At 35.6% G+C, this 14678-nt stretch overlaps 1 protein-coding gene across 1 annotated transcript in view; it reads right to left on the bottom strand.

Annotated features, from left to right (window-relative positions):
• The window catches only part of Atf3 (Activating transcription factor 3), a 42209-nt gene that overhangs the window by 8219 nt on the left and 19312 nt on the right, over window positions 1-14678 (bottom strand). The window contains exons 3-4 of the mRNA XM_068284995.1: window positions 3139-4220; window positions 2987-3079 (exon numbers count right to left, since the gene is read on the bottom strand). Of these exons, the coding sequence (XP_068141096.1) occupies window positions 2987-3079; window positions 3139-3423 (378 nt within the window). The 5' untranslated portion in view covers window positions 3424-4220. The remainder of the gene's footprint in view (window positions 1-2986; window positions 3080-3138; window positions 4221-14678) is intronic.

Here is a 14678-nt window from a genome sequence, read left to right as displayed (position 1 = left end):
TTCTATATATTTCTCAAGATCTCAAAAGAAATGTCTATTTTAAAGAGCAAAGATTGAACAATTAAAGTCTTTAGGACTTGGGCAACTTTTGACAGGACTTCAACTAGAAATTTTAAAGATTTGCCTTTAAGAGCCCCAAGGAATTGTCCATCTTAAAACGTTTTCTACAAAGTTTCAACTAATTTTAACTCATTTCTTATGAAGTTGAAGGCAAAAAGTATGTCAAATGCCTTTTATACCTTGCATTTTGGGAAATTTCTATATCCTTGCTGTGAATTTAGGGATATTGGTAAAAAATTTTGGTATAAACTAAAAATGACACTAGGAAGTTTGAAGAAAAGAAACAAAATATTGTTTAATGGTTAATGAGCTATATACATAGACAGATGTATGTGTGTAAATGTATGTATATGTGGGTAAACAAGGGTATTTGGAACCTGGAAGATTCAACTCGTCAAAAAACAAAAAAAGACCGTGCCTTTCTTTGCCTTTCGCATTTCGCTGCATTTGAACTTTGCGTTCGGCGTTCATGCATAATTCGTTTCGGTTATTTTGGTAAGTTTGTTGTTTTTTGTTGGCTTTTGGCCTGTATCTTTTGCTCTTTGCTTCGTCTGCTTGTTTGGGGCTATTTGTTTAAGTGCGAAAGAAGAAAACCAAAAAAATTCACATGAAAACGAGCAACAAATAATTTTTCATGCATATTTCGTTTCATTTTATTTTGTTTGTCCCATTGTCCGTGTGTGTGTGTGTGTGTTTGTGTCGTTCCACGTTTCAATATTTGCAATTTTTATAATTTTCTCTTTGCATTTTCTCATAAATTTGGCAACATTTGTGCAAATATTTAAGTCAACAACCAAAAACCAAATCAACAGAAACGAACGATGTGCAGTAAATGCTTCAAAAGGGTTGGAGGGTGGAAGAGTGGGGTAAGGGCGGGGGTGAGAGAACATATGTATGTATGTATGTACATATGTATGGATGGGAAGACATATCGAAAAAGTTTCTTTTAATTTGTTCAAAAACAAATTAGAAAACAAAAAAGAAAACAAAAAATATATAACTAAAAGGGAAAATAGAAAATGTTTTGCCACTCAAATTGCCAATAAATTTGTTTCCAAGTAATAATCATAAATCACACTCATACACATAAACAAATAGACTCACACACACACACACACACACTCACACACCTGCCAATTAGTTGCAGTCGAAAGCAAAGTGAGAACAAGAAAACCAAAACCAATTGTAGGCAAATACTCAATACTCTATGGAAAATTTGCATATCTAGATGCCTATAACAGAACTAATGGACTCTAATTTGTGGTAGGGTGTATGGAGAATATATCTAGTGGATGCGGCAACGATTCCAACGGATTTTAATTGCTATTGCCGCCACCGACGCCAGGCAAAATGTCATTCATATGCACCTGCCGCACACTCCCTTGTATTATCACACCTCCCCCCGCCCACTGCACATACACACACACACACACACTCTCACATAGTTACGTGCCTCATTAAGGCCAATGTCAGTTAAGTGATTCTCCTCCACACACACGTACAACAACAACAACAACAACGACAACTACACTAAAAATGTGCAGATGATGCTTTCAGATACAGATACAAACTGAACTCAGTTACAAATACAATTACCAAACTAAATAAATAATAAAAATATATGTATTACAACAATAAAAAAAAAAAAAAGTGAAATCAATTCTGCTTGCATTTTGCAATTGAGAAACGCCCACAATACATCTCTCTCTCTCTCTCTCGAAATCTCCAAATCAATTGTGACGTTTCACTGGCGCTGCTTTGGTCAGGTCAGAACCGGAGACGTTGGACCCATCAAATGCGTGGGTCGATTTCTGCTGCTCGGTGGTTGTTTTGGCGTGGGCGCCACCACCACCAACCCACCGCCTCACCAATCCTCCTCTCGCAATTGAAAATCTCATGAATGAAACACACAGAGAAGAGAACTGAATGAAGCATCTGATTGAAAGACACACGAAAATGCAATTCAAGTCAGCCACTGCAGTGGCTACTTAGTCAATTCAATTGAACTACAAATTGAACTACTCGGAAACTTAATTTGCTATGCAATTTGTTTTTCGAATGAAATCTATTTTATAAATTGAACCAAATTAATTGAAAGTTATGCAAAAAAACAAAACACAAAAAACAAACACCAAAATGCAATGCAATCACAAATTGCAATGCTAATTCGAGGAGCTTAGGTGACATTGAATTTGCATGGATTAACAATAATTTCAAATCTAATTATACTATATAAATCTATATAAATGAAATGCCAATTAAGGAGTTTGATAATTTCTAATAAATCAAAGTCTAATTGTTGATATCAACTTTTCCACAAACACTTTTCTTTATAATGTTTAGAGTTTTTAGGTATTTTTCAAAATAATTTTCCATAATTCTACTCAAGAAATGTCCTTTGACTGCCTTTTTGGCCAATTATCTCAAGTTATATCTCAATTTAAACGTAAATTTTGATTTTAGAGAAATATTTTTCAATATTTCTAATTGAAAATTATCTTTCCAACTGCATTTTCCATAATTTCTAAAAGATTTTCATAAGTTATATATACATAACTCAGTTTCTACTTGGCTTAAAATATCATTCGACTTTGATTTAATGATTTTTTAAGTAAATATAAGTTTTTGAGGTTTTAGTCTTGTTTAAAATCGCACTTTTGAATGAGAAAGTTCAGACTTGAATTCTGAAAATCGTTTAAAACTTGTCGGAGTATTGAAATACAATAACTGACTTTTAAAAACAAAGTTTGTTAACCTAAAACTTTAAGCCGCTCTTCGCTTAGCATAGTTGTAATTCTCAACTAGTTTTGGCATGAGCAAAGACCAAAAAAAATAACATTTAAAACTAAAGCAGAACTAAAAGTCTGACGTGGCTATACTTATATAACCCCTTTCAACTAATTGTGAAACTAACTAACTAACTCACCTGTTGCACACTGGGCGTGGTAGCTGTACCGCCTGCCGGTGAATCCAATGGTGAGGCAGAGCAACTGGAATGACTGCTATCCTGCGAATAGGACTGCAATTGAATCGATTAATGACTCCTGCTGTCATTTGGATAATTAATTGATTTTTTACCTGTCCATTTTGATTGCCATTGAAATTTCTAACACTGACAATTGGTGTCGATGCATTGCTGCTAGTCACTGATGAGTTGTTGTTGTTGTTGTTATTAATGTTATTATTATTATTATTATTGTTGTTGTTGTTGTTATTAAGATTAAAATTGAAATTATCCAATGGATTTGTCATGGCAATCAATGAATTGAGAATTTCTGGAGTTTTTGGTGTATGTGCACCAAGGCCAAGGCCGCTGGACTCGATGCTAAGCAAAGCAGCTGACGGTATATTTGAATTGAACATTTTGGCAAATTGAAACAAAACAAAAACACAACAAAAAAAAAAGACGAAATAAAAACACACGCACACTTAGAGAAACAACGAAAAAGTTGAAGAAAAAACTTATGAACTTTGTCTTAGGTTGGTAAATATGTTTAAATAATTAAGTTTATTTTCGTTTGAGTTTTTTTCTATAATTTCTTTTTAACGATAGTTTAAACGTTTTAATTTGTTGTTGTTGTTGTTATATATATTTAGATCACAGTTGAAGGCCTACACGTTGCATTTAGTTGGACTGCTTTTTTTTGTTTAAGTTGTTGTTGTTGTTTCTTTTTTGTTTTCTTCTTGTATAAATATCAAAAAAAAAAAAAAAAACACACACACATGCACAAAAATTGTTTGTTGATGTTATTTGCAGTTGTTGTTGTTGTTGTTGTATCACAAAACTTTTTTATATATATATTTATGGAAATATATATATGTATATATTTCTTTTTCGTTTTTCGTTTTTTTTTTTTTTGTAATTTATTGTTTCATTTGCATTTGCTGTGCAATATATGCAATAAATGTTTTAGCCTTTCGTTTTAGCTTTTTGGTTGACACTGTTGACGCCTTTGACGTTGCCATCGGCAAGCCCGTTTGATTGTTGTTGCTGAATGTTGAGCGTTAAATGTTGTTCAATGTTATTGTTGAACAGTTAACCGGCATCATCTCTCTCGCGCGCTCTCTTGATCAAACGTTAACAGCGACACACATACGACCGATCGGCCCCAAGACGAAGACGCAAACGAAGACGACGACGCTGGCGACTATACGAATCTCTGCATAACGAAAAGAAAGAGAAGAAGAAAGCAAGTATTAACAAGTGCCACAGAAAGAGAGTGAGTGAGCATAGGCAAAGGCAGCTGTTGGAGTGAGTGGGGGGGTTAGCTTACACAGAGGAGTTGGGAGTCAAAAGTCAAAAAACCAAAACCAATTATTACTCTTCTTCTAATAATAAGAAGGAAGAGCGAGGGGGGTTCTTAACATTTGTTGTAATCTTATCTTAAAGTTCCACAATTTGAGCAATTTTTGTTAGAAACTTAAAAAAAGAAATTGCATTTCCCCAGTCTTAGACCCTTGGAGTTCAAGGAATGTTTGACGACTTAGGTATCTATTCAAGGGCGTAGCCAGGATATAAATCAGGAGGGGGCAGGCACCCACGTTTCACACCTCAAAAAATCTTACAAAAATTCAAAAGATAAAGAAAGAATGAAGTTTTTGAAGTTATTTTTTAAAAGAAATAGAAATTTTAAAGTTTTTGAAAAGTTATTTTATAAAAGAAATAGAAATTTTAAAGTTTTTTTAAGATAAACTTTTGTAATCTATATTAATAACACAAATTCTTTAAAAATTGTTCCATTTTTCTAATTTTATAAGAGATTTCGTTGTAAATTGAATGAATTTCCTAAGAAATTTAAAAAGTTTAACGTTTTGGAGGGACAACTGTCCCCCTTTTCTCCTTCTCCTCCAGTAAGTTGTCTTCGGGTAAGACAATATTCTAATCCTTGACACTCAAAAGAAGAAGAGGATATACATAAATATGCAATTGTTGACTTTGGTAAGGGAAATGAATCAACAAAACTTAATGCTTATTTCAAACTTATAAATATCAATAATGTTATTCAATTAGTTTATCTTTTCAGTTACCAATTTAGAAATAATAAATAAAGTATATAAATTTTTGTATGTATATGTATATGGTATTCTATTTCTTTTTCAAACATAATTTCACTCAAAATGCAAATTAGAGCTGTCAGAAAAATTAAGAAAAAATAAGAACACACAGACACACACACACACACACACGGACACAGACACAAACGCAAGCAATTTCTCATTTAAGTTTTGGGCAATTTTGTTTCACATTTGGCCATTTATCATGGTCTCCAATGGATGTTGTGCGAGAGTTTTGTTTTTTTGGCTGCTTGTCCCTCATCTAAGACATGCTCTATAAGTTTTAGTGGTTCTTATTTTTATGATGTCTCTCACTCAGTGGCAGGCAACACTTTGGGGGAGGCGGAAAGGCGGGGGGGCAACAAAAAATAAAACTGGAAGGAAGGCAGAACCGAAACCCCTTTCAACCCCCCTTCCGCTTCCCCACCAAAAAGAATATGATTTATGACTTTCGCATGGTTTTTTTTTTGTTTTTTTTTGTTAGAGGGGAAGCTTTTAATGCTTCTTTTTTTTTGGTTTAGGTTTTTTTTTGCTTCTTTTTTTTGTTTTTGACTTGCAACCAAAAATGTTGAAAAATGTTTCAATTCGTTTTGCGTTTAAGCTGATTTGGGGTTTTCTGACCAAATGTGGCAAACGACGCATGCGTAGCGGCCAGTTGAGTCTAAACCATGCTACACCAGTCTCTCTCTCTCTCTGTCTCTCTTGCTGAGACATTTGAGGTCAGATCAAGAATTGGTAATTGGTAATTGACAGGAGGCTCTGTGAGCTGAGCTGTGTATTCATTTTGATTCATTTCATGCCAAACAGAGAGAAGACTTTGTTAGCAAGCTATGGCAATTCCACCCAGCAGGGCGCTTTATCTACTTACTATGAGCATGTGGTATAAATATAAGTATGTTGGTCTTTATAAACACACACATACATACATACATACATATAGATATAGATAGATTTAGTCATTAACATTCCATTGATTTGCACCCTCTTGCCCCTATCAACTATTTATATTTCTTTGTGAAATAAAGTTATTTGCTATTTACTCATAAATCAAGCGACAAACGTTCGACTGTTGTTGGTTTTTTTTTTTTTTTTTTTTTTATTATTTTTCCTCTGTGATTTGTTGATTTGTCACATCGGCCGACAAGTGCTGGGTATATATATGCACATATATACAAGTAGATCTCGAGTATTTAATCAATTTCAAATGTAAAAGTTCAAAAGCACTGTAAATCGATAGTATAAATGGATTTGAAAAAGTTATCGAAAAGGTTTCCTATTTAGTTGTTATCGATCTTAGTCTATCGAAAAGGTTTCCCATTTAGTTGTTATCGAGCTTAGTCTTTCGAAAAGGTTTCCTATTTAGTTGTTATCGAGCTAGGTCTATCGAAAAGGTTTCCCATTTAGTTGTTATCGAGCTAGGTCTATCGAAAAGGTTTCCTATTTAGTTGTTATCGAGCTAGGTCTATCGAAAAGGTTTCCCATTTAGTTGTTATCGAGCGTAGTCTCTCGAAAAGGTTTCCTATTTAGTTGTTATCGAGCGTAGTCTCTCGAAAAGGTTTCCTATTTAGTTGTTATCGAATATCATATCACTTCCTTTTGTTGAATTTATCGATAAAAGATTTGCGATTGTTTGATAACTAGTAAAATTATATTTTCCTTCTCATGATGTGAATGAATCACCCCTCGCAGGCCTTTTGAAATTTATGTAAATAGTTTTTTCTTTTTACCTATTTTTATACATTAATTCCTTATACATTTCCAAAAAGATTTGGCAAAACTATTTATAGCTTTCTCTTCAACCCAAAAAGTCATAAATTGATCATCAGTTTGTCTTAGTTGAATGGTAAAAGCAACAACAACAATAACATCGAATAAAAACCGTCAAATTGAAAACTAAAACTGAAAATGGAATAATTTATCGATACTCTCGTACTAGTCACGTCCTGCCATAAAAACTACAAAAACAAAAAGAAACCGAATATAAAAAACCCATGAACATTTATACAATGAATCATTTCCATTACAACAAAAATGAAAATAAGTTAAATAATACTATAACAACTACTCCAACTCTTGGCTAATGCAACTCAATAATTATTATAATAATAATTATTATAATCGCAATGATATGTGTGTTCCCATTCATACACCAGACAAAACGATACGATGTACATACATATCTCTTGGAGCGCAATAATATGCAAAATGCAAATGAAGAAGAGACAAACATTTTAAAAACAATTTATTATTAATTTTTATCATGTTGTTTGTTTGCGGTTGTTCGGTTTGCTTTTGATACCCTCTAGTCAAACAAAATATATGGATTTGAGGCACTGTAAAGTGTTAAGCCTTTATTTTCTCCATTCAAGCTTGCGAATCTTTAGTCTGTAGATTCTAGAGAGATCCTTAAAACTAAAGTTAGATTTACTAATCACCAGCATCTAATAAGGGCAACTAACTAAATTTGAACAAATCCAAGTCAAAAGATTCGATCCATAGCCCTAACCCTAAATGAAACCAAGTCTAATGATACTAAAAAGAATTAGAGTCAATAGAGGATCCCAAGGATCTAATCTAATGGAATGGAATGGAACATGAATGATCGATAAATTTTATGAATGGAATTGAAACACTTGATCGAAATGATCCAACTGAAACCAAGTCTAAAGATACTAAGGAGAATAAGAGTCACAAGTGTCTAATAGAGGAGCCCAAGGATCTAATCTAATGGAATGGAATGGAAAGGAACATGGATGGAACAAAATACTTGATCCAATGTCTTATATAAACGATTCCAAGTCAGGGTATTGCTGCTGTCGATCCATTTGGCTTGGGCTTCAGTAAATTTGTTTTGTTTTTTATTTGCTTTTTAGTTATTTTTTCTTCTTCCTCTTCTTCTTTTTTGTACGTGCTTTAGCTGCAGTTCCAGATTTCACACGAAACGAGCGAAAAGGCTAAAAAGACACAGCGCACAAACAGCGAAACAGCTTAAAAGCAAATTGCATTTCAAATGATACAAGATACGAGTGTTTGTCTGTGTGTGTACGTATATAGAGACGTGTGGGCGTGGCAGAGCAACAACAATAACAAAAAGGCATTTTCGAAATTTCTCAAAAAAAGCGAAAATTATGATGAATAACAACAAATAAATACAAAACGATGAATGGATGAATGGATGGATGAATGTTTTGGTCGTTTAAGTAAAGGCAAAAAACAGAGACGTGGCAGCCACAGAAAAAAAAGAGGATCGAAATATATATATGTAACTGACTTATTGAAAACAAAGTTATTAACAAAAGTTGCCTTGTTCATTTCATATCATTTTAAATTGTCGAAGGACCATAACAAATTAGAGTTGATTAAAAGTTTAGCCAAAACTTCGAATACCTAAAGTGATTGTTTTTATCTCTAGCACTTTATTTGTATCTCTTTTTATGTGGGTGTGGATGTGGGTTAAAACCAATCAATGGTGAAAAACTTTGCCAGTTTTTCTTTTTCTCTTTGGTAATCTCACAAATAGTATATAGAGAGAGAGAGAGAGGGAGAGTTGGCCCTTTCGTCAAAAGCACCTCTCTCTCTCTCTCTTATGAGTTTTTCTCATTGTTTGTTTGGTCATAAAAATAACTTCTTCCTCCTTGTTGTTGTTGTTGTTCTCTTTGCTTTTGTCTCCACGTCTCTGCTATTCTCTCTTTGGCTTAATTAAAAGCATTGCCAAAGCCAAACAATCATCATCATCCAACTATCCTCCATCTCCTGCTCCTCCCTCATCATCATCATCAAAGACAAACAAAATCGTTCAATAGAAAGAAGCAAAGTATCTTCCCAATAGATACGAAAATTGCCACATTTAATGGGGCACCACCAATCCACCACCATTGTCCATCTCTTTCCCACACTCACTATGCCTTCTCTATCCCTTGATAGTTTCTAATTAAGTGTCATTGATTCAAACACAAAAAAGAAAAGCAAGCAAGCAAAATACAAGGAAAACAGAAACAAATTTACACTTTAATTAGGCATTTTGATTAGGTTTCTTTTTTTCTTTAAACGAAGAGCAACAAACCCACCGATTCAACCACCAAAACCACCCACCCACCAACTGTTGAAACGACCACCATTGGAGCTTCTTTACCATCTCTCTCTCTCTGGCTTCTAACTTGGTCTTGATGTCTTGTGTGCCCAAAAATGGTCAGGCCATTTAATTAATTTATTATTCACTTGCCAACGCTACAGGGGAGAGATGGAGAGAGACAGGGGGGGAAAGCAAGTTGGATTCAGGGTGGTTGTTAGGAGCACATAAAAATGTTATAAAAATTAAATGCGCCAAGAAAATTTTCGCACATTTTTGGAGCGACCGACAACGACGACCACCCGTAGAACATTTGTGCCAAAAATGTCCTGTAGAGATACATACATGGGGGGGGGCTCATGGCGAGGGGCAATGGTTGATGGAGCGGATATACAAGTATATAAACTTATGGACACAACGCGTGGCACTAGTTTTACAGTTATAAACATTTCATTGCACGTTTTTAGCATTAAAATTTGAGAACGTTCAAGAAGAAAAACGGCAAAGAAAATAAACAGCGGGAAAACAATTTTGACCCAAACTTCCTTCTCTCTCTCTCTCTCTCTCTTTCTCTCTCTCTCTCTCTCTGTCTGTCGATGTCTCTCCCTCACATACACATATTTATGGAAAACTGTTGAAAATGGAGTCAAGAGGAAATTTTATGTCAAATGAAAAATTATTATGGAAATTAGATTTTTGTGGTGGGAATCGGAGATGGTGGGGAGGGGTGGTAAAGGGCGGTAGGCTAGCCAGGGGTAGGTGGTTGGTTCAATGAAAAAGCCTAGAGAATAAAACCGAAATGTAATCTAATCAGTAAAAAAAAATAGGAAAATAAAATATTAAATCTACAGATAATCAAATTTATAGAATTTCATGCACTTATAAGTTATACAAGTATATATACATAGATCAAAATCGTTTGATTCTCTTTTGAAACAACAGTCAAAGATTTTTCGTAATAGTCTTTAAATTTAAAGTCTCTCTTATCAAAAGGACAAAGAAACCAACGAAAAACAGCTAAATTAATAACTTTAAAAAATAATAATGAATTATGGGGAAATTTATAACAATTGTGGCGGATCCTTGGGGTAGGAATTTCATCTCCTTTCCTCTCCTTTTGAAAAGAAATTTTTTAGATTTTACTATCCAAAAACTGTTAACATTACGAACTTTTCGAAATTTAAGTCAAACCCTGCACTTAAGCCGGCTTTATATCAATCTATAAAAGAAGATTTTTCCAAAGACACCAGACAAAGTTCTTTCAGCAGAAACTACATCTAGATTACCCCTTCGAAAATGTGAACTAACAAAGAAAGTAGAATCATAAGTTGTCAATATCTTAATCAGTCATTATAGTTAATTGAAATTGAAGTGAAATTGAAGGGCCCAATCACTATGAACTTGGTAAATATTTCCACGAAAGACTAGTAAGTAGTTTCTCTATCAACGTTTCTCTATGGTCTATCACAGGCCACCTAATGTTTGGCCTGCAATTGTGCAATATCGAAATGCGTCAACTGATGTACGCATTTTATATACCATATCTCGTCGAAGTGTATCTTGTGCAATTCATTTTCATTAGTCATTTCTCCTAGCTCACCTTCGTTTCGCCATAGATAACACACTAACAAATGCAATGCGTATACGCAGTGTATACCCATATTTATGTATGTATATGTATATGTATGTATGCAAGGACGTTCACAATCAACAAAAAAAATAAAACTTTCATACTCCAACTTTATCAGAAAGCTATCAGCTAGAGCTGCCGTGTCTTATATGTCAAAAAGATGTCTTATCAGGGGGGCGCAAAGCGCAAAACGAGCGACAAAGAATTCTTATCTAGAGCTTGTTTTTTAGATTCCCACCCAACCACGACCAACCAACCAACCAACCACCTGCCCCTTCTACCTGGTACTATGTCAGGTATGTTTCATTTCCTTCATCTTTTTGTATTTTGCTTGTGTGCCCAGTTTGTGATTTGTGAGAAAATCTAATTAATTTTCAAATGTTAATACATTTTGTGACATCAAAACGATTTATGTTGATTATATGGCTAGTAAACTAGCTGACATTATCAGCAAAGGCAACCACCAACAATAAGAAGAAACTTAACTTTTGCTCACATCCCACACACACACACACACACAAACACACATACATTTATTTATTGTTATTTATGAGTGGGTCGTTTTATTTTTTCTTTCTTTCTTTCGTTTTTTTTTTGGAATTTTATCAAAAAAGCCTTAGCAATTGCTTTTGGTTCTTAAGCCATTTAAAATGGTTTTCACACCTCGGCTATCTAAAAGGAACCATTGCCTTTGTCTTTTGCTTCTTTTTTGCCATGCGACAGCTGTCATCGTCATCGTCATCATCATCATCTTGATCATCATCGTCGAGATCATTATGAAGTGAGCAATGGGCATCATAAGCATCAACATTGTGATTTTTTATGGTAGGAATTCGCATTAAAAATGTTTATTGTGTTTATTTATTGCAAACGAGAATCGAGAACGAAGAACGACCAAAATGGAATACCAACAACACCAACATATACAAAGTAAATCTAATGGAATTTTTTTTTAGTTTTAGTTTTTTGCTGTTGTAATGTAACAGCTAATGGAAAATGCGATACAGTGGTTAGAAAAGTGAACATTTTCATATATGTAAATTTAACTACAGATTGTCATTGTGATTGGTGACCCCTAACATCGAGGGCGGCCATCTTGAAAAGTTTTGCGTGGTAACCCTAAAACGCATGCGAGATCATTTGTGTTCTTATGATATGTAACCACTGTGCAGCATTTGTGTAAGAATTGTGGAGGTGACGGAAATGGGAGATGTTTTGTGGTGGTGGTGGTGGTGGTGGCGGTGGTTGGTGGTGCATTCGTGCTCAATTTTTACACTTGTGTCGATGTGTGGCCAGCTGCCAGCTGTCCGATGCCCAAATGTGTTTAGGAACAATTTTTGTGTTTTTTTTGTTGTTGTTGTTGTTTTCTGATTCGGGGAAATGTGTGGAAAAACGAAACGAGAACGAGCATCAAGATAAATATTTATTTCGTTTATATAGAATGATCAAAAGAGAGAGAGAGAGAGAGAGAGAGAGAGAGAGGGGGAAGGCATCGCACACTTCATTAGGTTAGAGATATTTAACCCAAGGAATCAGGGCAAAAGGAACCACTCCCAGGTATTTTTTTTTTGTCAAAGGAATTTCCAAATTTATGCCCTTGGGGGAGTGCCGAAAATACAAAGATAAACAAAAACAACAAAAAATTAGCGAACAACAAAAAAATATATCAATTAGCGTCCTGGGAATGTTTCTAACTAATGTGTACATGTGTGTGTGTGTGTGTGTGTGTGTGTGTGTGTGTGTGTGTGTGTTTTTGTTGCCTTCTTGGGAAGGACACCTAGTAAAGTGCAGTTAGGCACGCCCAAGTCAACTAAGTTGCCATATATCAAATGAAAGAGAGAGAGAAAGGGAGAGGGAGAGCGAGAGTGGTAGAGGGAGGGAGTGAAAGTTGCTTTCTCAGCATGTCCTTGACACATATCCTGGCATTTGCTCAGCACGCACATGTCTTTCTATGTCCCTAAACCTTCTTTTTTTCTCCAACTCGCTCTCTCTCTGTCTCCTTCTTTCTGAAACTAGGCAACGCCTTGTTGGGTTTCCGCTTGGTTTTTTTTTTCTTTTTTCTTTTTTCATTTTTTGTGTTGGCCCTAATCCATTTGAACTTTTTGTCATTTTTGCTGCTGCTGTTGCCAACTCTCAGCTAAGGATAATAAAAAGCATAGAAGAAGAAATTCCACTATTTTTTTTATGGGGTCGTCGCAAAGTTCTTTTCTGTGGCTTCCCTTCATGTGTGTGTGTGTGTGTGTGTGTGTTGTAATATAATCCTAATGGAATTTACAAACTGAAACTTTACAATGGCCACAAGGACATGCTGCGTGTCCTTTGTCATTTGAGTCAAACTAAATTGAGGCGCAAGAAAGAAACAACGAAATGAAACGGAAAATGAAGTAAAAATGCTATCAAATTGAATTGAAACGAAATGGGATTGAAACCAAACCGCAAGTAAACTTGAAAAACTATTCCAATTTCGCATAATTTCCGAATCGAGATTCGAATTCGTTTGGAAATTAAGCAACAATCTATGGAAATTGAAGGTCAAGTGCATTAAGGCGAAACGGAAATGAGAATGTTAAATCGAAATCGGAAAAAAAAATCAGACTTTGTGTATAGTCGAAAGACGGAGAACTGAAAGACCGCACTCTGTAGACATAGGAGACACTTGGGGTTGGTGGTCGTAAGGGTGTTAGGCGGGGGGGCAGTTAGTTGGTGGTTGAAGGTGGAGGTGGGGGGCATAGAGAATGAGAGCGTGCGTGAGCGTAGTAAATTTCATTTTATTTGATTTGATTTTGAACGAGCGACGACGACGCCAATGTTATCCTTGAGTCAGTCCAAAGTCGCAGTGCCCACACGTTGGGCGCCAAAAAAAAAAAAAACAGAACTGAACTGAACTGTGGCTAAGGGTGGGCACTTAATTGTGCGTGTCAGTCAGCCACTACATGGACATGTCCGCACACGCAGGCGTCCATTTCACTCTATCTATCTCTATCTCTCTCTCTTCCTCTCTCTTGCTCTTGCTGGGCGTGTATAGCTTTTACCAAGGGTCGGTCGTTCTGTTGTTGGCGTCGTTAATACGAGCGGAAATACTGGCGCCGACATTATCATTTCAGCTTGGCTTACTCTCTCTCTCTCTCTCACACTCTCTGTCGTCCCTGTATCTAGGAAGTGGTGCTGGCGGTGGTGGTGGTTGGTGAGGGTGCAATTATGATAATTGAGTGAGCAGCGCAAAGAAGTGGAAATGGAAATGGCATCGAGGCGAGAGTTGCAAAATTGGCAGTCAGGTTAAATTGCGCATACCAACTATGTACATATGTATGTATGTGTGTGTGTGTGTGTGTGTATGTACATAGTGACAGTTGTCCTGTTCCTGGCTCTTGCTCCGTCTTGATTGATTTGGGACTAGTGACTGGCGCCCAATTGTCTCGAGATCGTGGTGCCCATCAATCCCCAACCACCCATCAACAGTTTATGCCCGGCCTCACCTTGACTTGATGTATGTACATATGGATGTACATACATACATACATATCGTCTCCTTCTTCTGACTGACTGCCTTGGTTATTATGAATTGATTGCGTGTTCAACAATTTTTGCTGTCGTCTTTGATTGATTTCGGTTTCGTTTGACTTTTGTGCGTGTTGTCGCAAGGAAGCTGTCCCACCGCCCTCCCACCACCACCTCCCCAGTGTGGTTTTTGCATATTATATTTAGATTTGTATTTACTTTTTGGTTATTTTTGTTTACAGAGAGGGAATGAAAGTATCCTACAAACTTTTCCCAGGACTTTAAAGCAAACTCATAAGTATACAGATTAACGTTTTTTAGTTAATAGTTTAGACATAGGTTCCTTCGTTAACCCTTTTGATAATG

The sequence above is a fragment of the Drosophila tropicalis genome, unplaced genomic scaffold (genome assembly GCF_018151085.1).
Source record: "Drosophila tropicalis isolate 14030-0801.00 unplaced genomic scaffold, ASM1815108v1 contig_4, whole genome shotgun sequence".
NCBI classification, from domain to species: Eukaryota; Metazoa; Arthropoda; class Insecta; order Diptera; family Drosophilidae; genus Drosophila; species Drosophila tropicalis.
This window is presented reverse-complemented; position numbering and strand designations above follow the sequence as displayed.